The following is a 26753-nucleotide window of genomic DNA, read 5'->3' as shown; positions in this document are numbered from 1 at the left end:
ACATCCACTCTGGAACCCGTTTTTAAAAAGTTCAGTTTTCAAGCACCAAATCGCTGTTGCCCTGTAAACACACCGCCAAAATGCAATAAAACTTTTGTGTTTTCACTAAAAAACATTCTTGTATAAACAGGACCTTAGGTATGTCTGGGAAACTTTGATTTCAGTACACTGGGGGGCGGATTCACGAAAGGTTTTGTAGTATTAAAACGTGAGCAAATGTCACTCCTTGTGCTAATAAGGAGTACAAAGCCCAGGGAATCAGGAGTGGGCCACCGCTGCGCTTCCCAGTGCGCCCTCAATCTATTTAGCATTTCCCCCTAATGAATATGCATAGTAAGTGGATGTCCCAGGGAGAGCTAAAATATGGGAGGAGGAAATGCAAATACATTTATGCAGGGGGAGCAATGCGATTCATGAATCCATTTGTGTGTGTGAGAGAGAGAGAGAGAGAGAAAAAGAAGCTGGACTTGCGTCCATCTCCCCTCTGCGGATCACTGTCTCACACACACGCACGCGATCTGCCGTGCACATGCACCCATCCATCACTCACAGTCACATCAGTGCACATTTCTCCACTGCGGGTTGAATAAAGAATATCTATTTATCTATCTGATGTAATTGATACATTTTTTTTATTTGTTCCCTCTAATAACACCTCCAATTCTGCTGCTTCACATTTTTATTTTCACTTCCACTCATGTTCACCCTCCATGTTCAACACAACACGTACAAAATGCTCATTTAAATAAGGGCGGTCTGCACCAGTTCTGCACGTGCACTAATCATTGCTGCAATCTTAGTGAATTCTGCGCAGTGGGTGAGGAAACTGCGTCAATAAAGGATTTAGGGAAGGGAACTGGATTACCACCCTTTATTTGAGATCTTAGTGAATCCACCCCTGAAAAGGAAGAGAAACCTAGGCTATAACTTGTATTTGGTCACACCACAAGTGTGACTTTTATTCAAGAGTGGTCACAATTTTCAATTCAGTTCAATTCAACAAAAAGTAATTTTCTCTTCAGGAGCAAGATAACAAATGTCCAAATTATTTTTTCATGTCAAATCATTGCAATTGAGTTGCCCAGGCCTAACCCTGGAATTCCACTGGATGCGTAACTGCTGCGAAACAGCAACGCAGCTGATAGGTTTCCATTAAAGTCAATGTTTCAATTTCCACCGCATGCGAATCTGCTCCAGCACAGCACCGTTACTGCTGAGGCATGCAGCTGCCCTCTGCAGCAAATAAGCAGCACTTCTATTTTTGCTAAACACTGGAGTTGTTCTGCAGCAAGTTAACAAAAATAAGACCGTGCAGGACAGGAAGTAGTACATAGACACAGAATAAAATTTCCGGATTTTTTTCAAAATAAAATACTATGTGTTCAAGGGGGAAAATACCGACCTTCCGGGACCTCCAACGGACCCATTTCGGATTCTATCCAAAACCGAACACATATTTGGACTCAGGGGAATAAAACCTGTCCGCTGATACCACATTTTCAAAACATTTTGCTTTTCGCAAATCAGACTCTACCCGAAAACCAAGCACATATTCAGTCTCGAGGGGACCAGACCTTTCCGTTGTTACCATGGTTAGCTCGATCCGAGCACTTTTAAAATTGTATTTCACATATAAATATTGCATTTATCCATGGTTGAGTCACACGTATGTATTGCGCGATTACACGGATCTCCTGAGTCCTTGCTGCAACAGATGCGCAGCAAAACTGGAGGCGATGGGGATTGCTGGACTGCAGATTGAGCAGTTTTGGTGCAGATACGCATCCAGTGGAAATCCAGGGTAAGACGGGCAGTGGGGGATTGTGGACCGTGGTTAGCAGGGAGAGAGAGTCAGTCGAGAAAGGAGGGTCAGGAAAGGACTATATTGATCAATTACAGGTGTGCTGCATTGTGAATAACTACAGCTGCTTTATTTATTGCAGGGGAGCAGCAAAAGGAAACACACACAACTGATAATATGCATGAGACTCCTGCATGGACAGACCAGAGATAGCTTGAGTTGGACTGCTTTTGTTCGGCAATAAAGCCACAAATCTTACAATCTGTCTGTGTTCCTGAGCTCAGAACCCTTACCTTGTTAGCAAGTCTCGATGCAATGTCATTGACCCATACACATACACAGTGTGGAAGTGTGCATATAAAGACCAGAAAGAAGTCAATCATTGTGGTGGCAATAGCTTCTGATATGTTCCAGCTCCTTTTGTTTTCTTTGTAATGCAGTCACTCATTGATTTTTTTTAGCTTCATCTAGTTGTGATTCAAAGCAAGATGCAGCGGTATAATCGAAAACATCTGTCTAAAGGTGGGCATACACTGCGATTTTTTCAATTGTTGTGCTCCAGCTCAAATTGTGCAACTAAATTGCAGAGTCTGAATGTGCGCAGCTTACAATTTATGTTCTCACTATACGGACCAACACTGTGACACAATCTGACAGCTCACACTGTACGTCCATACATGATATGTCGGGGTCTTGTTTCCAGAAATGCAGCTTACAAATTAGAAGAAGAAGAAGAAGAAGAAGAAGAAGAAGAAGAAGAAGAAGAAGAAGAAGAAGAAGAAGAAGAAGAAGAAGAAGAAGAAGAAGAAGAAGAAGAAGAAGAAGAAGAACTGTGAAGCATCGCCATTAAAAGAGAAGAAAAAGAAGAAGAACCCGGAAGTGGAGAGACACTCGCAAATCTCAATAAGAAAAGCTTCAAAAAGAAAAGGCGGCGATGTGATGGACCAGGAATTAGGCTAGGCAGACGTCGGCAGTGTTCGCACACTCGCAGTGTGAGAGTTTGAGGTAAGCTGATCCATGGCACTGCTTCAACAGTGCGATACCCTCATGAGGGGCGACTGGGATTTCAAACATACTTACAACCATACAATTGTTGATTGGGCGCTGGTCATGAGGTGCGAATTGCTTCTTGTGACCCCTTGTACAGTAGTCCCTCGTTTATTGCAGGGGTTACGTTCTAAAAATAACCTGCAATAGGCAAAATCCGAGAAGTAGTCAGCTTTATTTTTTACAGTTATTATACATGTTTGAAGGCTGTAAAACCCCTCTTCACACACACTATACACTTTTCTCAGACAGGAATGAACATTTTCTCACAATTATCTCTTGTTTTAACACTCTCAAAGTTCAAACCTTCATAGATTTTAAAACATAAACCTGTTTTCAAACATACAGCACTTCAGAGTCACACTGCTAGCGATCAGACATTGATGCCAAACACATTCAGAGTCTTATTAAGGAGTAGAAGCTGTGTGTGACCACCTGGAGCTGTATGACAAGGCCTTTATAACCGGGACCGGACTTGGAAGGATTTGGCGTGGAGGAGAATCAGCGAGGAGCTGGTAGTAGCAGGTAAAAGTTATCTCTGTAGTTTTCATCTTTGAAAGTTGGCACTCTGCTAGGATAGCATTAGCCGCTATTCACACCGGCTTATTTCACTGGTCGTTTATGTTTGTGAACCAACTCAGTGAGTTTCACTGCTTCAGCGGGCAGTGAAACTCACGGAGTTGGATATGTCGCTGGTGGGTGAGCGCAGCATTAGCCAACCAGGACGCAGAACACAATGCGCTTTCATACTCTGTAAGAAAATGCATCCAAAATTGCACTGTAAAAAAAAAACACAGGCCGCGAAAGGCGAACCGCGATATAGCGAGGGCCTACTGTATACTACATGATGCACGCCACACAATTTAGCCCACACTCAGCCCGATCCCAAAATATATGCACGAGTGAAAAAATTGGCTCAAAGTGGGCCAAAAATCGTAAAGTGTATGCCCGCCTTTAGTAAATAAGTACCACCATAAAGACATACTTGAGCAGCCACTTTTCAGGGTTTGATTTTCCTATAAAACAACCTAATTTCAAACACAAAGTTTACCATTTTATAGTCTCCAATAATTTTATCTAAAGCTTGGGTTGGTTTCTTCAGGACTTCAAATGACATATTTAGCAAAAAAAAAAAATGCCTATTTTCTCAGAAAAAAAAGGCATTTTGTGTGATATCTAAGATTGTGTCGGGCCAACTTGCTCCTGCTTTTCCGATGGTGCTTTACAAAGGTTGCTCCTTCGTAAAGGTTTGCATTACTCGCTTTTGAAATGAAAGAAGTTGCAACTTAAACTCGACAAAATTACATCATCCAAGTTTAAATGGTGCAAAGCAATTATTAAATTGGTAGTTTAAAATTCTGCTTGAATCTATTGTCCAGTACTTCAGCCTCTGCCATTGTTTTCCAGTAGTACAGTAACAGTTAATGTCAGGTTATTTAGTTTTCTTGTTTCTCTGTATTGTCTAGTTCATTTGAATTCTCTTCTTTCGTGCATTGGATGTTTTTTTTTTTTTTTTTTTTTGTCTTAGTGCATGGGTGTGTCTACTTATTGTTTCACTCTGGTATTCGGTGTACGGCAAGGCACACCCTGGACATACTGTCAGTCCTTTATAGAGGCTTCAAACACTAGCACACTCACACATGATCTCACACACTGTAAATTATACACTCAAATAATAGTCCTGGTATAACTTTTGAATTTAAAGTTGAATTTTTGTTTTTCAGTTATAAAACTTAGAGGTGGGCTGTGTTCCTGAAGGTTGGCCCGTTGATTGCATTAAATTGATTATTTGTCTTTGGGAAATACAGTGAACATTAAAGGGTAAACTGTAAAACTTTTTACTGCAAACATTTCAGTATTATAATGGCAGCAGTGATCCAGTAAAATACTGTAATATTCTACAGTATCTTACTGTACTTATAATTACAATACCATGCTGTAACTCAATATAAAGTTGTTTACTGTATATATTTCTGAATATGTTTGTTTTTTGTTTTACAGTAAATCAAATTACAGCTAATGTAGAATGAATTGTAATTTCCTGATACATGATTATTTTACAACTAAATCCCAAGCAGGTTTAGATCACACAGATTTTGCAGTGTTTTCGAAATTTTTGAAGTGATTTAGTAAATATATTAAAGAAAACATGGCTTTGTCCTAGATTAATTAAATTGGGATTTAAGCCTTTATTGGTATATGTTGTTGTTAAATTTGTCCTCTGCAATTTAACCCATCCCTGGGGGGCAGTCGGCAGCCATTCGGGGTTAAGGGACTTGCTCAACATCCCACAGTGATCGCCCAGGTGGGGCTTGAACCAGGTACCCTCTGATTACAAGGCCAGCGTCCTTAACCACTATGGATTAAACGTATTACCAAAATCAATATTTACTTATACACATAAGCTTTACTTTTATTGATTAACCTCTGAACAGAATCCTGACCAAAAACTCAATCTTGTAATGAAATCTAAAACATTTTTGTGATTACATATACAAAAAGAAAAAAAGAAAAAGACTAAATGGTCTCCCAGGTAATTTCACAAAATGAACAGTTCAATATTAATCATTTGATGTGAGGAATCATCACACAGGTAGATATTATTTAACATGGAAATGATTTTCTTAAACCTTTGGAGCGTTCAGCAAACACAAATATCTTGTCCGAATAATCCGATAATCCGATAATCTTTTCAATTATTTATTAATGCTGCTGCTGTAGGTGTTGTATTGTTTTTGTATATTATTGTATATTTGTAATAATTTTGTATATATTCTTTTTATATTCATTGTGTTTTTCTAGACTGGCTCCCTGCACAGGGTGTAACCCCACCTGGATGGATGGTGCTTTTCTATTTTCATTTATTTTTCTATTTTTATTTATTTATACAATTATTCTTTACTTTATTTATTATCCCTGCCAGAAAGAGGAAGGGGGATATAGGTTTGAGTTTTGTCCGAGTTAAAGTTATGTGCCCTGTAAAATCTAGAATAGAGTTTAAAATTCCCCTGCTAACATACAAAGCTCTACATGATCAAGCTCCTGTATATCTTCGAGACCTGTTAGTGCCCTATCATCCGAGCAGATCACTCCGCTCTCAGTTTGCTGGCCTTCTGGAAGTTCCTAATGTGTCTAGAAGTTGAGCAGGGGGCAGAGCTTTCAGCTACCAGGCTCCTCGCCTTTGGAACCAGCTTCCAGTCTCAGTGCTGGAGGCTGCTACTCTCTCCACCTTTAAGGCTAAACTTATATGCTGAAGTGTATACTGTAAAATAGCATTAACTTAACGGCTAGGGCGACCGTGGCTCAGGTGGTAGAGGGTCGTCTTCTGATCGAGAGGTTGGGGGTTCGATCCCAGTACCTGACTATGTGTCGAAGTGTCCTTGGGCAAGACACTGAACCTCCCAGTGGTTGACTAGCGCCTTGCATGGCAGTCCTGTCCCATTGGTGTGAGAGTGATTGGGTGAATGAGCTGATATGTAAAGCGCTTTGGGACTGCTTCAGTGTGGTGATAAAGCACTATATAAATCAAGTTCATTTACATGGGCTCGTCCGTAAACGTTTGCATTTTAGAGTCTTTGGAGTCGCTGTTAGATTTCATATAAACGGGAAGAGATTAAAATTCTGATGTAGCTGGTTATGATATACAGTCCGCATAAACAGGACTGAATCACACACCCAAACTGCAAAATACCTCCTATAGCCTGCGAAATGAAGCACTGCAACCAAAACTGCATATAGCACTGTAAAAATCAAACTTTTCTACCAAGTGGCACACAGGTCATGCATATTACCAGATGTTTGTCTAACCAACGACACACTGTTGGACATAATGTAAAGCACTCTCATCTTTAGTATGCTTTCCATAATACTAAAATAGTTGTTGAAAATTCCTCAGATTGTTCACATGCACAAAAATATTTGCAGATATTCACATGCTGTTGAAACATTTTGTTTATCCCCAAACAAACAGCACAGCAGATATATTTACATTGGAATGAACAAAATATGCTCCCAAAAAACCCCCAGTAAACTGAAAAAGAAAATTGCTGAAAAAAATATAGGCAACAAAAATAATTACGCACCATCTTGCTGCACAGCTCGGTCTGGCCACAACGCCTCGTCCACATCACAGGCAATATCTTCCCTTGCCAGATATCGAGGGAATAAGTGCCTTGAGTGCCTTATCCATCCCTGAATCGCACCCACATCAATTTCATCACATGTCTCTTCCAAAGCCTGCACTAAAGGAATGCGCATATTGAGGTGCCGGTCATATACCTTCTACCGCCATGCCGTAAAAATAACTATTCTATAGGGTTTCAAAATGGTGAGTATAGTGGGAGGTATTGCACAAGAAACGGTGGGCGGTCAGCAAACCAATTTTTGACTGGGGCTGCACGATGAAAGCTTCTTTAATGGTCTGCATCATTCTTTTTTTTTTCAAGCCAGTATAGTGACAAGTGTGAAGCTTAGCTATAATGGTGGTGGCTGTGGACAGAGGGAATGAGTGAGTGGTAGTATCTAAAGCAGGTATTTGGGATTAACGTGTCTAAAGTTAAGCCCAGTATGAGTTTTATCCCACATCCCAAGGCGTGTCAGTGCATCGTATACCAGTATATGTGCAAAAAACCGCAACCGCAAACCCAGGAACTGCCCCAGGCCTGCAGATGCAGCCAGGCCAGCAGAAAGAGTGGGGGCCAGGGAGCCCCAGGCCACACCCCCACGGCCGAGCAACCCCACAGACGCCCCCAAGATCCCAGGCTGAGAGGCAGCCACTGCCCCCCACACACACATCCAAAGAAGCCCCAAGCAGCCGAGCACCCAGCGCATTCCGCCACCGACCGCCAGCGTCCCAACACACACCAAAGGGCCCAGCCACACTGCAGAGCCCGGCTCACAGGCCGCCGCCCAAGCCGGGGCCACCCGGCGCCGCACCCACAGGCATGGTAGGGCACGGCCCGCACCACCTGCCCCAGAAGACCCCCAACCAGGCCCGCCAGACCCCAAGGGCACCACTGCAGGACAGGGAACCCCCAAGGGCAAGCCCCCGGGCCAAACCCCTGTGGGGGGCGCCCCCCACCCCTAGCCCACAAACAGGCCACAACCCAGTAAGACCGCACAGCCCCAGGGGGTGCAAGAACAGCAGCCCAGGCCCCGCCCCCCACCGGACAGCGCAAGCCACGGGGCAATGCCCCCCCCGGCGCAAGGGCGATTGGCGGCCGCCACCGCGAGAGCGAGGCACCCCAACGGCACACAACTGATGCGGACCAGCAGCCCCCCGCCAAAGGCGCAGAACCCACCCACCTGCCAGCCCGCAGATAGCAGGACAGACCTACCAAGCGTCCGATACCGACCTTAACCACCGGAACAGCTAGAGCCGCCCCCCAGCAAAGAGTACCATCCCGGAGTGCCAGCACCCCCCAACGCGCCCACCCCCTACACCGGCGCGGTAGACCACCCCAGACCCACAAGCCGTGAGGCAAGCCCCCAAGGCAACCAAGAGACGAGACAAGCACCAAGCCCCACCCGTTGGGAAGGGGCACCCCCATGCCCCATCAGTCAGGCACCGCCCGGAGAGACACTGCAAAGAGAGCCCCCAGCAACACCCCCCCACGGGCCCCCAGAGACCCACCACCCCACCACGCCCGACCACACCCTCCCGATCCCCACACAGCGGCCCAGCCATCAACAGAGGGGAGCGGTGCTCCCCATCCAGCCTATGTGTATATATGTGTATGTGGTGCAATAGCTCCAGAGGGTGGAAGTGGTTGTCCCACACTCCAAGGGGTGGTGTGTTGAGGTGTAATTAAAATTGGAGGGATTAGTTTGGCAGCCAGAGGTGGGAGTGCCGCCCCCATGCCACTACTTAGTAGCACAGGCGGTGGCCCCCTCCACCACCAGCCCCACCATCTAGCCCCCCAAGGGTTGGGTAACAAGTGTGAGTGTGGTGCAACAAGTGGGTGAGCCAGACCAGCTGGGAGTGAGTGATGTGAAGTGCCCATGTAGGAGGCCTGTCTGGTAGGAGCCCGGCCCATCCGCGTGGCGGGCCACCGGAGAGGGTTGATGGCGTAGACGGGCGCGCGGCACTGCGGGCCCCAGGGACGCGCCAAGCAGCACAACCGGAGACCCCCCGCGGCACCCCCCCGAACCATGCCGGCTATACGGAGCACGGCGGGACCCCCCCCAGGTGGAACCAGGCACCAACCACATCCCCCAGCAGCCCAGGAGGCGACCCCCGCCGCCAGCCGGCCCAGAGCGACCCGCCCCGCCAGAGCAGGCGGCGGCCGAGCAGGAGAGAGGCCAGCTCACACACCAGGGCAGCGCAGGCCCGCACGACACCACAACATAGCACCCTCCACAGGTGGGTGGCCCCGGCCCCCCAACGAGAGAGGATGCCACCAACCACCCAGGAAGGGCCACCCCGCCAGCCACGGACCGACAGGCAGGCGAACCCATGCACCCCCAGCCAGGCATCGCAACCACACACCAACGTTGCCAGCAGAGCACCCCCCTCCCATGGAGGCCACCCCCAATCACCCACGCGGCGACATGAGACACCCCCGACGCCAGCACAGCTGGTCTGCATCATTCCATTCATACGCTCTAGTGGCATGAGAATGTTGTGGAGTCTGTCCAGAAATGTGAGAATATGGGCTGTGTTGTATGGTCCAAGGTTGGCATGATGGAGTATTAGAGATGGCAACGCAAATTGTGATGTTCCTACCACGTTGGCTAGGAACATCTATAATGGCTCTGTGGCCAATGATGAATCTTCCCCTTCTTATGGGCTTTGCTAGGTTGAAGCCAGCCTCATCTATGAAGATTAATTCATGTGGGATTGCATGAGCATCCATTCCCATGTCTTGGATGATAATCTGATTTAATTATTTTACAAAACCAAATTTACAATGGCAGCTTCCTGTACCCCGGTGAACATTTGGCCCCTTCCTCCATGGTTGAGTCTCTGTCTTTTAGAAAAATGAAAAAGAAAAAAAAAAAAATATATATATATATATAGGCCTTGGACAATGCAGCCTAAATATATTTCCCCCACAGGAAACCTGTACAGTTAGTGTATGACATCAGCCATTCATGAAGTAAACTGGTGCCACCCAACTGATACACTATGAGATGTGGTGTACTACATAGTGTGAAAAAAATTTTGGTTCCATACCTGTGCTCCAGTCTAAATGTCCGGATGACAGAGGCGACAGTAAAACGGCTCAAAATGGGCTGCACTCTCTGTTCAGCTTCTTGCATTGTCAGCTCATGGTTGATGAAATGATCAACTAAGGGTGCTCTGATTTCATTTGAGAGTTGTCTTCTTTGGCCATGAACTCCTCTACCAGCTCTACCCCTACCTCTCACTCTTCCTCCCTTCTCATTCTCACCCTCCCTCTTCCGCTCTCTGCAACGTCTTCCATTGTTGTTGTAAAAGAAAGAGGTGCTCACCTTTGGTCTTTTTATAGTGCTTATTTCCTGATTGAAGTGTTAACAAGTAAGCATTCAGGTGTTTGGCCAGGTGGGACATATATAGGCCAATTAGCTCATGTAGTGTCATTTTGAATGGCAGTGTTTTGATATTGCAAACATGTGACTGTCAGATTATTGTGTCTTAGTTCATTTAAAAAGTGCCATTTTGAATTGCAAAATGTGTGTAAAGCAGAAAATGTGTAAAGACTTTTAGAGACTTGAGAGGAGGTTTTGCTCTCTGTGTTTCAGTTAAAATAATTGTGTTATGGATGTCATTTTAGTGTGTTAGCAGTTGGAAAAAAAAAAGCAATTGGAATATACCAGTATGGCATGTTCGGAAGAGATCCTCTGACTTCAGCATGTCAATAATATCATTGATATTATCTTTTGATATAGATAGTCAATAATTTTTAGATTATGCATTAAATCTGATGGACATCTTGTATATCTTCAATTATGGTGTGGATTACTGACGGAGGGATTCATCTGCTTACTTCACAAAAACTGAGCTTTCTTCCTCACCATCCGCATAATCCAGAGTATTATCTGACATTGGCACATGTGTCATTTGGTTTCTCACCCAAGCACTTTGACTCCAGATAGTGACGCAGATCCACAGGCAAAGTGTTTGAAATGTCTCTCAAAGTGCATTTTTTGCGAGTTCTTGAAACATGGGATGAAAAAGTAGACACCATCATGAATGTTTTGTCAAAGTTTTTGAATTGACAGGTAACTGTCTTACCTCGTCTAATGTGCATCTTTAAATAAGTGATTAAATTTTAAATGCTGTCAAACCTGAAAGTGCAGAAATCCACTTAAAAAAATAATACACAATTTGGGCTTTGATTTGAAAATACATTTCCATCTATCCTTTGGTGTCTAGCTGGGTGACCTCTGTACATATGTAACTTAAAAGCTGTTATTTTGCCTCTTCATGTGCTTCACAAATGCAAATTTTGTCTTACTGTTGTAGCTACTGTGACGTGGTTCTCGATTAAATAAATGATGGCATAGCCAGGATATACATTTTTAGTGCTTTTATTCCATAAAGTGAATAATAACAAAAAAAAACTCCAGGATGAAGAGGAGCGCTTCATTGCACCCAGGCAGGACATATACTGACAGGGAGAGCAGAGACTGGCTCCCTTCTATAGCCCTTGGCTCCTCCCCCTTGTCCATTAAAAACCATAATCAGGGTTTTCTACCTAAAAACCCATTCATTTCCACCCTAACATCTATGTAAAAATCGGGCCATTTATTATTAATTCAACCCCGTTGTATCTGCCAACATGACATTAATTAAATTAGTTTTGTTACGAAAACTGTTATTTGCGCTGACGTCACTGATGACGTCAGATGCCGACGTCCCGCATGTGAAAGATAAAACCCGGAAGTGTGCGCGGTGCGCGGTTTGAATGGATGGATGGTGAAATGAGAGATCGTACGTTGTCTACTTTAGGGACTACTAACTATGGCTATGGATGATTTTCACGGTGGCCTTGTGTGCACCCAAGACTACTGTGATAGATGGATGGATGGAGAAACCGAGCGGAAAACGGAGCGGATAAACCGGTAAGTAACTATCGAGTGTGTGTATGTGTGGATGTGGTTAGAGAGAGAGGCTGCTGCCCGCCTCTTACCATGCTTTGCCATAACGTACGCTTAGTGACGGGTTTGCACCGTCACATCATCCCTCCCCTCTGGGAGGTTGACCCTGTGGGGCAACCTGGAAAGATAGTCCGCAACGACATTTGACTTTCCCGCTCTGTGTCGGATTACAAACTTGAATGGTTGAAGGGCGAGGTACCATCTCGTAAGGCGACTGTTCTTGTCCTTCATCGACTCGATCCACGTGAGAGCCCTATGATCAGTCTCTAAATCAAACTCTCGGCCAAGGAGGTAGTAGCGAAGGCTTTCCAAGGCCCATTTCAGAGCGAGCCCTTCCTTCTCAACAACTGAATACCTCGTTTCTCTTGGCTGCAGCTTGCGACTGAGGTACAGAATGGGGCGTTCCTCACCAGGTTCTCCCTGAGCCAACACTGCTCCCAGGCCCACATCAGAAGCATCCACTTGCACCCGAAATCGTTCATTAAAATCCGGGCTCTTCAGAACTGGAGAGGAACACAGGATTCTCCTTAGAGTACTGAAAGCCTGCTCACATTCCTCTGTCCAGTTCACAGGATTTCGCTGGTTCTTCATAGTGAGGGCAGTGAGCGGAGCAGCAATCATGGCGTACTGGGGTACAAACCGCCGATACCAGCCAGAAAGGCCAAGGAACGACCGGACCTCTTTTTTGGTGCGTGGCCGTGGACACTTCATGATGGCCTCAACTTTATCCACCTGGGGCCGAACCTCACCCCGTCCCATCTGGTATCCCAGGTATTTGGTCTCCTCTCTGGCCCACTCACACTTGGACGGGTTCAGCGTTAGGCCAGCTTGGGCAATCTTTCCCAGGACCAAAGACAGGTGCTTCAGATGCTCTTCCCATGTTGCGCTGTAGACCACAACATCATCGAGGTAAGCTGCACTGCATTCCTCACAGCCAACCAAAACTTTGTCCATCAAACGCTGGAACGTTGCCGGAGCCCCATGTAACCCAAACGGCATGACTGTGAATTGGAAAAGTCCTGCTGGGGTCCGGAAGGCAGTGTACTGACGGGATGCCTCTTGTAGTGGCACCTGCCAGTATCCCTTGCAGAGGTCTAGCGTGGTGATGTACCGCGCTGCGCCAATACGTTCCAGGAGGTCATCGATCCTCGGCATGGGGTAGGCATCGAACTCACTGATGGAGTTTAGCTTGCGAAAGTCAATGCAAATCCGCAGGGAGCCATCTTTTTTGAAGACAATGACAACTGGACTGCACCATTCAGAATTAGACGGCTCAATCACGCCCAGCTGCAGCATCTCCTTCACCTCCTCGTGCAACTTCGTCACCAGCTGCTGGGGTACTCGGTACGGTCTCTGGCGGATTGGTTTTGAATCCTTCAGACGGATCACGTACTCCCCCAGGGTAGTCTTCCCAGGTTTGGGTGCAAACAAGGAAGGAACTTCTTGGAAGACATGGAGAACACTGGCTGCTTGCTCAGGGGTAAGGTGAACAAGTGACGCCGGAGCAGTGTGGATCAGAGACTCCAGAGTAGTGTCCACATCCTCTTCCTCTTCCTCCTTATCCCAGCTCCCTTGCTGGACCATGAGAACAGATCCTAGCGTGGACCGTTCCTTCCACAGCTTCAACAAGTTCACATGGTAGGTCTGTTTCTGTTTCTTCTTCTCTGGGTGAAGAACTTCATATGTTACCGGACCCATTTTCCGAACGACAGTATATGGCCCCTGCCACTTTGCCAGAAGCTTGTGGGAAGATGATAGCAGTAACAACAGGACTCTGTCACCTGCTTTGAATTCACGGTGGCGAGCCTGCCGATCATACCAGGCCTTCTGAGTCTTTTGCGCCTCATGAAGATTCAATTCCGCCTGGTCCAGATATGTCGCCAACCGCTCACGCATTTCCAGGACGAACTGTATAATCCCCTTTGGATTGTCCGTGCTGGAGGGAGCTCCCCAGATCTTGCTCAGTAAATCCAACGGGCCCTGAACATCCCACCCGTAAAGCAGCTCGAAAGGTGAGAACCCCGTTGATGCTTGCGGTACTTTTCTGTACGCGAACAGTACAAAGGGCAGCCAACGATCCCAGTCCTTCCCAGTGTCATCAACGAACCGCTGTAACATGCGCTTGAGGGTCTGGTTGAAGCGCTCCACAAGTCCATCCGTTTGCGGATGGTACGGTGTTGTTTTCAAGCCGGCAATTCCAAGCTGGCGGTGGAACAACTGCATCAGATGCGATGTGAAGTTAGTCCCTTGGTCAGTGAGGATCTCGTCCGGAATGCCGACCCTTGAGAACAGCTGGACCAGAGCTCTCAACACCGCGGACGCAGTGATGGTGCGAAGTGGAAAAGCTTCTGGAAACCTGGTGGCATAGTCCGAGAGTACCAAGATGTATTGGTAGCCACTGCTACTCTTTACCAGTGGGCCAACAATGTCCATTGCGATTCTGCGAAAAGGAACAGAGATCACAGGCAATGGCTGAAGGAGAGCACGGTCATTTTTGCGCGGAACGCATAGTTTCTGACACACAGGACACGTTTCGCAATACTTTTGCACGTCACGGTACATTGAAGGCCAGTAAAACCGTGAGCTAATGCGCAGGTAAGTTTTATGACGACCAAGGTGGCCAGCCCATGGAAGCGAATGTGCGAGATGCAACACTACTGGTCGACATGTGGCAGGTACAACCAGACGTTTACAGTCATCATACATAGAAAACAAAACACCGTCTTCTATCACAATCATTTCCTTCCCCACACAGCCCCCCTTGGTACAGTCTCCCACTTTAGCCAGTAAGCCCTTCAAAGTTAAATCCTCTCTCTGTAATGCACCTATGTTCTCTGGCACTTCCCATATTTTTGTACTTAACGCCCCCTGATCAGGATTCCCAGTCCACAAGTTCTTTTCGAATCTTTTTTGGCGTTTAGACTTTTTAGGACCCTTAGTTCCCCCCTCACACAACTCATTATCTAGGTCAGGCAGAGGTTCTACACCAACCTTGGCCTGGGCCCTAGTAACTATAGGACAGGAAACTTTGCTGGACATCTCAATCACATCATCATATACAATTTTACATTCAGTGTTCTGCAACAGGTCCAAGAGAACAGGTAAGTCCGTACCGAGAACTAAATCAACCGGTAAGTTTTCGACCACAGCAACAGTCAAGAGATATGGTTGACCGTCAATTACCATAGTGATCTCCGCTCTTGGGTACAAATGACGATCACCATGGACGCACACAATGTCTGTTTTTGATCCATAATCCACACAGTTTACAGGCACACAACTTTTCTTCACCAGCGAGGTAAAGCTGCCACTGTCCAACAGTGCGGTCACCTGCTGGCCATTCACAGTCACAGTCTTAAAAGTACGCTCCTTTATACCCTGAGTACTGAACAGTTGGCCCTCCTCACGAGGCGCATAGCACGCCCCGGTGAGCTTGTCTCCGCGTACTGGACTCACAGAGGCTTTATGTCCCTGCTGCCGACAGTAATAACAAACGAAGGGCTTACCAGTCGCTGGCTGAGTCGGAGCAGAGCTTGCAGTACCTCGAGTGTCGTGGCTGGTCTCTCTGGTGTGTCTAGGAGGTGCAGACTGGTACGGAGGTCTTGGCGTGGAACTGGTGAAGCGTGGAGGTCCTCCTCGCCGAGCATTCTGGTGCTGCAATGCCAACCTGGCGGCGGTGAAGCCATCCTCTGGTTCATGCTCTCGAACCCAGGTACGGACGTCGGGTGGCAGGACACGAAGAAGCTGCTCCATGATGACGAGCTCTCCTATCTGTTCCTTGGTGAGCTGGTCCGGACGAACCCACCGTCGATACAAACTTTTAAGGCGGTGATATGTCTCCGTCGGGGTCTCTCCTGAAGGCACAGTGAGACAACGGAACTGCTGTCTGTGCGTTTCAGGGGAAATGTCAAATTTTGCTAGTAAAGCAGTTTTCAAGTCTCTGTAGCAGTGAGCTTCATCTTCGTCCATAGCTGTATAAGCTTCTAACGCTTTCCCGGACAGAAGTGGCACCAGACGGCAGGCCCACTCAGTCTCTGGCCATCTCCACGTCTTAGCGATGCGCTCAAACCGCAACAAGTAATTTTCAATGTCCTCTCCACTTTGGAATGGAGGAATCTTTGGCTCCACAGAGTATCCCACAGAGTATGGTCGCCAGTCCAGTGGTGGCGCATTATCCAGACCACGAGAATTCTCCCCTGGTGGCCGGTACAGTGTTGTCGACTCACCTTGGGGTCGTCTTGAAGGTCCAGGGGTTGGCAGGGCCATCCTCGGACTCGGACTACTCGTCCCGGAACTTCCTGGATCTCCAACTCTGGATGCAGGTGAAGGTGAGTGCAGCGTTGTACGGAGGTTACGGATCTCTGCAATCAGACCCTCTTCTCTCCTCTGCTGATTATCCATAAAGTCCTTCATCAGGCCCATGAATTCCGACATGGGTGGCACAGTGGGACCACCCCCTTCATGGAGCTCAGAAGCATACTCCTCTTCAAACTTTGGCTGGGAACGGAGTCCTTTCCTCTTTCTGCGGCTGGCCATCTTATATATTTAATCCCACTTCTGACACCATATGTGACGTGGTTCTCGATTAAATAAATGATGGCATAGCCAGGATATACATTTTTAGTGCTTTTATTCCATAAAGTGAACAATAACAAAAAAAACTCCAGGATGAAGAGGAGCGCTTCATTGCACCCAGGCAGGACATACACTGACAGGGAGAGCAGAGACTGGCTCCCTTCTATAGCCCTTGGCTCCTCCCCCTTGTCCATTAAAAACCATAATCAGGGTTTTCTACCTAAAAACCCATTCATTTCCACCCTAACATCTATGTAAAAATCGGGCCATTTATTATTAATTCAACCCCGTTGTATCTGCCAACATGACATTAATTAAATTAGTTTTGTTACGAAAACTGTTAGTTGCGCTGACGTCACTGATGACGTCAGACGCCGACGTCCCGCATGTGAAAGATAAAACCCGGAAGTGTGCGCGGTGCACGGTTTGAATGGATGGATGGTGAAATGAGAGATCGTACGTTGTCTACTTTAGGGACTACTAACTATGGCTATGGATGATTTTCACGGTGGCCTTGTGTGCACCCAAGACTACTGTGATGGATGGATGGATGGAGAAACCGAGCGGAAAACGGAGCGGATAAACCGGTAAGTAACTATCGAGTGTGTGTATGTGTGGATGTGGTTAGAGAGAGAGACTGCTGCCCGCCTCTTACCATGTTTTTTTAAAATCTGCCGTGACATGTGTTTAACACCAAAGCAGGGGGAAAATAATTGTCCCACTATTTTTTATTTTTTCCACACACATCACAGGTTTAAGATTGTGAGTACGGACAATAACGTCACAAACGGTACATAACATTCAACAACCTGAGTTGGCTGTTTTCCAAGGATTGGCGCTGAGAGGCACACACATATGGTTGTATTCCAGTGACGTTCCGTGACCACTAGGGTTGGGTAGGCACATTGCAAATCGAGACCCATCCATCCATCCATTTTCATACCCGCTTATTCCCGTTTTAACAGGGTCGCGGGGGTCTGCCGGTGCCAATCTCCGGCTCTCATAGGGCGCTGAGCGGGGGTACACCCTGGACAGGGCGCCAATCCATCACAGGGCAACACAGACAGACAACCATTCACTCCCTCATTCACTCCTATGGGCAATTTAGAGACTCCAATCAACCTTACAGTCATGTTTTTGGATTGTGGGAGGAAGCCGGAGTACCCGGAGGAAACCCACGCAGCACGGGGAGAACATGCAAACTCCACACAGAAAGGACTCTAGTCCACCCCAGGGCTTGAACCCAGGACCTTCTTGCTGTGGGGCGGACGTGCTAACCACTAAGCCAATTCGAGACCACCAATGACAATTTCATATGTTTCTGCTGGCAAGTGTTAATTCAATTCAAATCAACTTTATTTGTATAAAGCAATTCAAACAATGCAAACAAAGTCATCTCAATGCACTCATCAAAATATAAAATTCATAATAAGAAAGAAAAAACCCAACAAGATCCACATAAACAAGCATTTAGCCATCTAACAAAATCAACATCATAAAACTCTATTAAAGAAACATAAACAATTATTTAATATAGTGCCTTTGGCAGGGGGTGTGGCCTCCCTCTGCCTTACACCAGAGTGAGATTGTGCAGCTGTTCCAGGAAATAGCGCTGTTTAGTAATTTGGGCTATGAAACACACAAAATGCGGACACTTTCAAACTTATGGCTATTGGAAATGGAAAATAAATAATTTATAATTATATTATAATTAAAACAAATAATCAAAATATCAATTCATCCTTGGGTAGGCACTGCCTACCTTGCCTACCCTGACGGCACATCACTGTTGTATTCCCACTCCACACTCGTCGAGGTCACGCTGAAAAACGCTGCCCGACCGCAGCGCTGAACCTAGACCTGACAGTCAAATACCGCACATGACCGGGGCTCGAGCCCGAGTTCTTGGCGTAAAAGCACGAACACAAATAACGCTTTCAGCTGAACAAGTCTTAAGACAAGCACAATGCTGCAAATTGTATGCAGAAAAATTGGAAAAATCTTTCACCACAGAAGTCTACATTTAATTTACACACGATATTGGCCACGGTTACATGATGTTTTTTAATTTGAAATGAGTTATTCTGAATAAACTTATTCAGCATTATAGTGTTCTGCTTTGTGTTTACATGGAAATAGTAATTCCTGAATTGAGGTTTACATAGAAAACTGGTTTATTCGGCTTTATTCAATTCTGCTTTCGGCCTTGGGGTTGGGAAGGCTCTGATTGGACAGGGGGAGAAACGTGATTGTTTTCTTTTTTTTTTTTTTCTACTTGTCTGCACATGCTGTCAAAGGTCAACACCACAGGAAGTGCAATCATTATGAGACAGCAATGCATATTTTGTTATTGCAATGAGAACTGTTTTCACCTTTATTTTGACTGTAGTTTTGAAGCAGCAGCTCCACAATAACACACAGTTTCACTTTGCTCTACGGAGCAGAAGAGAGATGGAGCAGGAGAAAAGAGATAGAAGTCCGTACTTTGGTCACTCAAAGCCAGCAGTTAATACAACAGTTGCTGTGCCTCCACTATACAGGATGATGAGTGAAAAATAAACTTTATAATGATCTGAGCTTCATTAGTGAAGCTCTGGTGCTTCATGCCTCGATGAAACCGTTTTGTTTGCCGAGGTCCGTGTGTTTAGTAAGTCCATGTGTCCGTGTGAATATCTTCATATTTCTGTTTCCGTCCATCCACTTGTTTCATTATATTCATGTCTTTTAAGGCTCTTATTAAACAAATGGTCTTTGCCAGGCCCGGTTCTACAGGGGTAGCAACATGAGCAATTGCACCGGGCCCAGGCCTGGGGAGGGGGGCCTCCTTCCCAATCCCACCAAAAGTTGAGTTTTTTTTTTTTTTTGTCACTCAGTACAAGAGGCTTGCTGTATGTTGGTCTTACAGTCACTTTCCTTATTTGCCCATAATGAGTTATTACCAAAAATGTGTAAAAAGTTGTGTCGTCACCCACCCCCCCCCCTCCCCGTCTTGTTTGTATTGCCCACGCATGCGCAAGAGAGACTTGAGAGAGACGCTTGCGATTCAGTCACAAACATGTTGCTAAATAGAAATAAATCAGGTTGCCAGAAATGGAGAGAGGTAAAAAGAAAAGAAAAAAGTACACAAAAGGAGGCAGCCTCAATGGTTTTGCTCCCCGGCCCAGAATTGCATAGGACCGGCCCTGGTCTTGGGTCTAGTCTGGACGGCCATCCTGGAATAAACCAGCCTCCTAATTTGGATTGAAGTTTATTTTGAAACTCAATTTGCATGAGGAATTAAGTGTTTACAAGGTCATTTTAAGGAGTAATTCACTGTTATTCTGAATTAAAGAGGGATTAATGCTCCCATGTAAATGTGGCCATTGTAAGCCAGGAAAATGTTACTTACATTGGTTCAGACACCCAGGTAGCAGGTACAGGTAGCAGACGTTGAGTGGCTGGCTCAGCTGGCTGCAGGAAAAAAAAATTTTGATAGAGAAAATAATCCCTACTCGTTATTTTTTCCCTCACTTTTTGGTCTAGCTGCAAGTTCCCATGATGCAACGCTCTTTACAGTAAATTGTGGTAAATTACAGTTAAGTGTGAAGGTGCTGTAAGTTAATATTTTTGTTCCCAAGGTGCTATATGGTCACAGTAATATATTATATGAAAAGAATACAATATATTACTGTTCAAATTTTAATCTAATTTTACAGCAAAGGCTTACAGTGTACATGTAGTGGAAATGTATATAACCAAAAATGTTTTTAATGTACAGTATTACCATTGAACAAAATATGTGCTTAAACTATGGAGAGCCACCATTTCGGCCATTTGAATTGCAATGTCGCTTTAAAGACATGATGCATTGTGGAAGGTAGAGATGTAGACTGATTGATGAGTATTTAGGTGTTGAAAGTGCAAAAATATGGTCAGCAACTAGGATGAAAGCTGCATGAAAGGATATCTGTTCATTAATGGGATGATGCGCAACTAACTGCGAGGAACGATTAAGTTCTCCTGACAGAGTTAATCAGTTAGCCACAAGGACAAAAGAGGGAACAATCTGGTCGGGATGCGATCAGTGCCATGACAGCTACCCAGAGTATCCTCTGTAAGCAGAAATATAGTAGTGCTCTGAACAAATACATTTACAAGCTGCATTGTGAAGGACCACGTCGGATTTCAGACATTTTGTACCCATTACCTTAGCCCGCAGATGCCTCTCATATCAGCTCAGCTTAAAGGGGTCCTCATATATCACCAAATTTCTTCCGTTTTTCTCTCGTTATTGCATCCATTGGCATTACACTATGCCATTGTTCAGAAACTGTGTAGACCAACGGAACACTGTTGCCTAGCAACTGCTTAACAGGAATCAACAAAAGTGCGTTATAACCTGACCAAAATTGGCGGCTCTCCATAGTGTATTCTCCAAGATATAAAATAGTTCTAAAAAGTCCTTTTAATGGTTTATTTTTTTAATTTTATTTATTTATTTATTTATTTTTAAGGTGCAAATTTTATTTATTGGTAATACACTAAACACATTTTTTGTTATATACATTTTCACTACAGGTACCCTTTAAGTGTTTTTTTAAATGTATTTATTTTTACTTTGTTTGCACATGCTGTCGAAGGTGAAAACTACATGAAGTGCAATCTTTTTTTACGACATCAATGCATGTTTTGTTATTGCAATTAAATAAATGAATTTATTTTATGGTGAGTGGATATACCTGCAGACCAAGGCATGCCAGTGCGTCCACGACCAATGTTTGCGCAAGAACCACTTCTGCAAACCCAGGTGTTTGCAGAAGGTGGTTTCCCAATGAAGAATCAGTAATTGTGGCTCACATTTAGTCTGAATTAAAAAGTTAGATTATTGAGAGCTATCAGATAATGACCGTTATGTTTGAATCCTTTAAAACTACTGAAATAGTGATTAAGTGCACATATAAATACTGTATTTGGTATTGTACTTGAATCCATGTACCCTTCGTTCTTTGGTTATTCCATTTTAAAACCAAATTATTTTGTTTTACCGACTTAAAACCAAAACAGAATGAGACAAGCAACATTTTTCTATTGTAAAATTAAATCTTCTGACATTTGACATTTGGATATTTACGGTGAAACTATGGACGAGAGCTTCATGTTTTAAGCTGACCACACAAAGTATACCCACACACGGGGGCAGACTTTTACTCCTGGACAAAAAAAGGAGCAACGCATAAGTCACGCAACTAATGAATTGAAATGCTATTAATACATCAATACAAAAAAGGATGTTATGTAAAACATGCACATGATATGCGATTAAAGAAACGAGAGGTGGTGTAATGAATCTACTGGTGCTCCTCATTACTTGTGATCAACTTCCGTGTGTTTTCGCAGCTGCTGTTAGTGGCTCACAGTATTATAACGTTCAAAACAAATATTTTTACTGTCCTCAAAGAAGCTGTAATTGTTTTTGCAAAAGTGTCACATCGTAGAAGTTCTAACACCTATTGTTCCTCACTCCAGCATCACAGTCAATAGTCACCAGTTTATTTGGATACTATTTGGACCGTAACACTGTTTGGTAAAGTTGGCAGATATTCACAGAATCAATAACTTTTTAACGGAATGTCATTGACACAAATTACGCCATTGGTGTGAGGTGCATGGACAACTTGCTCCAAGATCATTTTTATCAAACACAGTAGAGTAATAGACTGCCCCCATCTGTGGGTCCTCTCTGTGTGGTGAGCTTAAAACATGAAGCTCTTGTCCTATAGTTTTCCCGCAAATATCCAAAGATCACACAAACAGAAGATTTAATTTTAAAACTGAAAAAAACTGCTAGTCTGGTTTTTGATTGTGCTGTATTTCTGTTTTGGCTTTAAATCATTAAAACAAAATAACCACAGTGTTTATTTGTTATTTTGTTTTGGTTTTAAAACAAAATAACCAAAAAACGAAGGGTATAACAGATTTACTTGACTCAGTCATTTATCAATTTTGACATTTTCATTCATTCTTTACTTTTCCATTCGGAGTAAGGTTTTTGGTATTATATAATCTCTAAGTTTTTAACCATAAAAACATTTCAAACACAAGTTTCAGACACAACAGAGGAGAATTGACCACTCATAACACAGTCTGTGGCCAACAAAATCTGTGGTCTGCCTCAAATTCTGCTTTACTGAAGGAGAACATGTCATAGTGTGAGAATGCCAGTGCAGTGATTGATAACAGTCTTTGTGTGCATGCGTGCATTGTAATGTGTTTTATACCGTGTGTATGTGTGTGCGCGCATGCGTGTGTGTGTGTGATGCTGAGTTCTGTCTTCAAAGAACACATTACTTGAATTGGATCACTGGAGTGTGCATGTGGCAGGCGCTGATCTGAACACAGTCACACAACTTTACCAGAACCTTTGCCAGATGCACGCTTCCACTTTTTGTGTGGTGGGTGGGTGCATGGGTGAGGCAGGACAGAGAGGCCTGATATATGGCAGGGTCATAAAGATGGGGAATTTGTGATCCTGTGCCTGTGTGTGAGAATGTACCAACATTCTTTGGTGATCTGATCACAAGCACCAAAAGACAGCGGTTTACTACATTAAAAGACTTAAGGCTTTGGTGATTTCAAGTTACCTCACTTACTCCTGAAGGAACATGCATGCATGCACACACAAACCACAAATCACTACTCAACTTTATCCAAAAATTAAACTATTTTTCTAGTTGTTGTGTATACACTGCAAACAATGCAAACATTTCCAATAATCGTTTATTTAAATGGTGAGCTACATAAAATATTGTTGAATGATGTTTTAATGGATAAATGGATTTAATATATGGTAGTACTTGAGCTGCTTATTCAGTGCATTATATTATAAACCATATATAATATATAATTTAGAACAGCCCTTTTTGTTTATGTTACTAGCAAGGACGGTGCTACTTTGGCACTTTACCATGAAGGTCTAACTGAACAGATGTCCTCTGCTGCTTTAAAAAAAAAGTCAATGTTTCTCCTGCCAAATGCAATTGCTATGTTTAGAAAAAACAGCAAATCATTAGTAGTCACGGTGAGAAACAAAGAAATACTTTTAAGTTTTTGGTCTGTGAACAATGCAATTATAATATTCTTTATTCATATTGCACAATACGTTAGCACTCGGTGATGAAAATAATAAACCCAATTTTGTTGTTTAAAGAGGCAGTATTATGAAAAAAATCACTTAAATGGTTTTGCTACAGTGTTATAATCCATTTAGCCTCATTCAGAGGGCCAAAGTTGAAAATGTTCTGTTTCTTCCCTCCCTTGTTCGTCCACATTTTGTAAAAAGTCAGCTACAAACTGGCGAATTGGATTTTTCTCGCTACTTGACGTCACATAGCGGAAACTCCTTCTGACAGTCCTGGCTCCTCCTACCCTATATAAGAAAGTGAACTCCTCCTTTTCAAACTACCTCACATCTAAAACAAACCATGTGGTTTTATATACAGTATTATACTTTACTGTCATATATGTAAAGCTACATACACAAAATGTGTTCTCTGCATTTAACCCCTCCCTGAGGAGCAGTGGGCAGCAATGTTGTAGCATCCGGAGCAGTTCCATTTTTTGTATCCGTCACACCACCTTGTTTTGCCTTTGAGATGATCTGACGTGTTTGTGACCAAATGTGACACAGCGGTTGGACAAAACAGTGGACTATCACCTTGAATGGACTATTTCTGTATTAAGTATAGTGGAGAGGATGACAAGAAAGTGACGTAGCAGCTCCGGTGAGTGTTTGCAGCAGCTGACTTAGCTGATTGAATTCGCTGCTGCTGCCGCACACACACAATCACAATCGCCGCTTAAATAGCCATGTGTTTTACTGTAATGTGCAGCCATGTGGCTGAAAACAATAAAAAGAGTGTGTGGATAGTGAAAGAAAATTGCTAGTGATCATCTCTTGTGTGGAGTCAGCGTCTACAGAAACATCTACTCATGTATATGCAGAAGTAGGCCCAAAAACAGCCCATTTTTTGGACCGCTCTGGAGTCACTTTTCAGAGGGCTAAAACTCTGGAAAACAGTTGAGTTTAGCAAAATTAAACCTCAAATACTATGTTTTCGGGGTACTTAGAACAAATGGAGATGGGTGAAAAATAGCATTTAATACTGGACCTTTAAGCTCATTTTATTGATTCAGTCAAATACCAAAATCCGTTTAAATTGTGAAATATTGTTCAGCAGTTAATTTAAATTAAGTAATTAAGTTTCTAATTAATTAGATTTTTTTTTCATATCTATATATAAAGGTTTGGTAGCAGTCAGGAGCATATTGAGTAGGAAGTGGTCCTTTTCAGCCCAAAATACCTTTGATTTGATTTGTCTAATTTTAGTAGCAAATAAATCAATGATATACAATTTCTGTGCTAATATTTTTTGATAAAACCCAAGAAGAAATGCACTTCTTGACTCTCTGACTCCCGACATGCTTGCTCTTGAGTTGTTTTCCAGCTGAACTAGTGGGATCCATGCAATTCTGAAACCTCTGCTAACCAAAGGAGTCCACTTAACAGTGTCTTAAGTCATGCATTAAATATAATCACACGGCTCTATAAAGCTCTTTTAAATGTCACTGGATAAAAGTAATTTTGGCATGCTTTAATGTTTAAAAATCACATACAAGCCCATTTTGTCTCCCGGCCCAGCTCCCAGATACACGCAAACTGTGATGAAAGCTTTCCCCAAGAGCCACTGACCCAGGCTGCCTTTGTTAGTCAAGTTCTCTGAGCTCCAAAGATTAGGACAGGATGATGATAAATACCAAAATTTGGTATGTTCTGAATTAATGTGCATTTAAAATGTGCAATATCAAAAACACATTTGGTCAGTCATGACAAGGTTTTGGCACAAAGACATGCTGGAAATAATATAGGGATTAAATCAGACCTAGTACATTACAGGTATTAGTCATCAGTTATATCTAATACAATCGATTTGTCTTATAACAAGCAATTTTATGCATTTGGTATCTTAGTTTTCCTGTGGGCTTATATGAACAGTAACTAGCATGGATGAAACAAAATTCTTTGAAAAATAAAACTGCAGAGTTTAGGCTCAAGGTTGAAATTTAGGCTAAGCTTTGGTCAAATTCAAAGGCAGAGCAGTCACTATAAGTAAACTGTTATCGACTGCCCTGCACCAGGTAGGTGATATACAGTATCTACTATATATCATAGTGGTGTTGTTGGGGAATAGTTCGAAGCTAATCAATAACAGAGGTAGTTAAATAATTTTTTAGTTAAAATAAATACCGTTTTTTTTTAGGTGAGGCTCACATATCTGTTATTGATTGATTACGGTTAGCCTTTACCATGGATAGCAACCCTGTTACAAAATAATGTTAATGTCGATACCTTGTGGTCTATTAATGAGATACAAATGAGAGGCTAATACAACTAGTTTTCTCATCTTATTCCACATATTGTTCAAATCCCTCTGTGCTACTGTTTTCTTCCCCTAAACAGACTCTGGTGTTGCTCTACTAAAATGATAACTTTGTGGTTCACATCTGTTAAGTCATTTTAAACACAACCGTTTATTCTTAAGACCATTAGAAACCCTTACCCAAAGCATTACATGCAGAATCATCTGCCACTGTGTAATGAATATTTAGGTGAAGAAGTTTATCTGTCATTGAAGAACAAATAACAAAACAGCAGATCTGCGATTGGTTGGCCCAAACTGCTGTGAACGCCACACCTATATAATCATTAACAAGCCCCTAACAGACATGTTTTAATTGTGAGGGAAACCAAACATAAATCTGAGAAACACCTGCAAACTGCACACAGACAGGCCCCTGGTTCCAGAAATCAAACACAGAGCTTTATTCTATGAGATAGAAGTGCTAAAACACCATACCACTGGCTGACAGTTTGTTATGGAGGCCGGCAATAACTATAAAAAGTTATATAAAATTCCAACTAATTAAAACTTTAAGTATATATATATATATATATATATATATATATATATATTTGACTTCTGTTTCCTGATTATCAAACATGACAAGAACATTTCATTTCATTAATGTTAATAAACTGCAGAAGTCAATCTCACAAGGTATTGTCTATAGAGTATTCCCATTGGAGAATTGTTACTTCTCTGCTACCACTTGTTTGGTTGTTTTTGAAACAGCTTCGTGCATTGGTTGCGTGTGCAGCATTAGTTGAGATCACAGCAGCTTGTCACTGTTATTAGGCTCAGTGGACAAGTGC

At 43.6% G+C, this 26753-nt stretch overlaps 1 protein-coding gene across 1 annotated transcript in view; it reads left to right on the top strand.

Annotated features, from left to right (window-relative positions):
- The first annotated feature begins 16933 nt into the window (after positions 1 to 16933).
- The window catches only part of wnt4 (wingless-type MMTV integration site family, member 4), a 184944-nt gene continuing 175124 nt past the window's right edge, over positions 16934 to 26753 (top strand). Inside the window, exon 1 of the mRNA XM_028446959.1 lies at positions 16934 to 17091. Coding sequence (XP_028302760.1) covers positions 16991 to 17091 — 101 coding nt within the window. The 5' untranslated portion in view covers positions 16934 to 16990. The remainder of the gene's footprint in view (positions 17092 to 26753) is intronic.

This window comes from Gouania willdenowi, chromosome 5 (assembly GCF_900634775.1).
Source record: "Gouania willdenowi chromosome 5, fGouWil2.1, whole genome shotgun sequence".
Classification (NCBI taxonomy): Eukaryota; Metazoa; Chordata; class Actinopteri; order Blenniiformes; family Gobiesocidae; genus Gouania; species Gouania willdenowi.
This window is presented reverse-complemented; position numbering and strand designations above follow the sequence as displayed.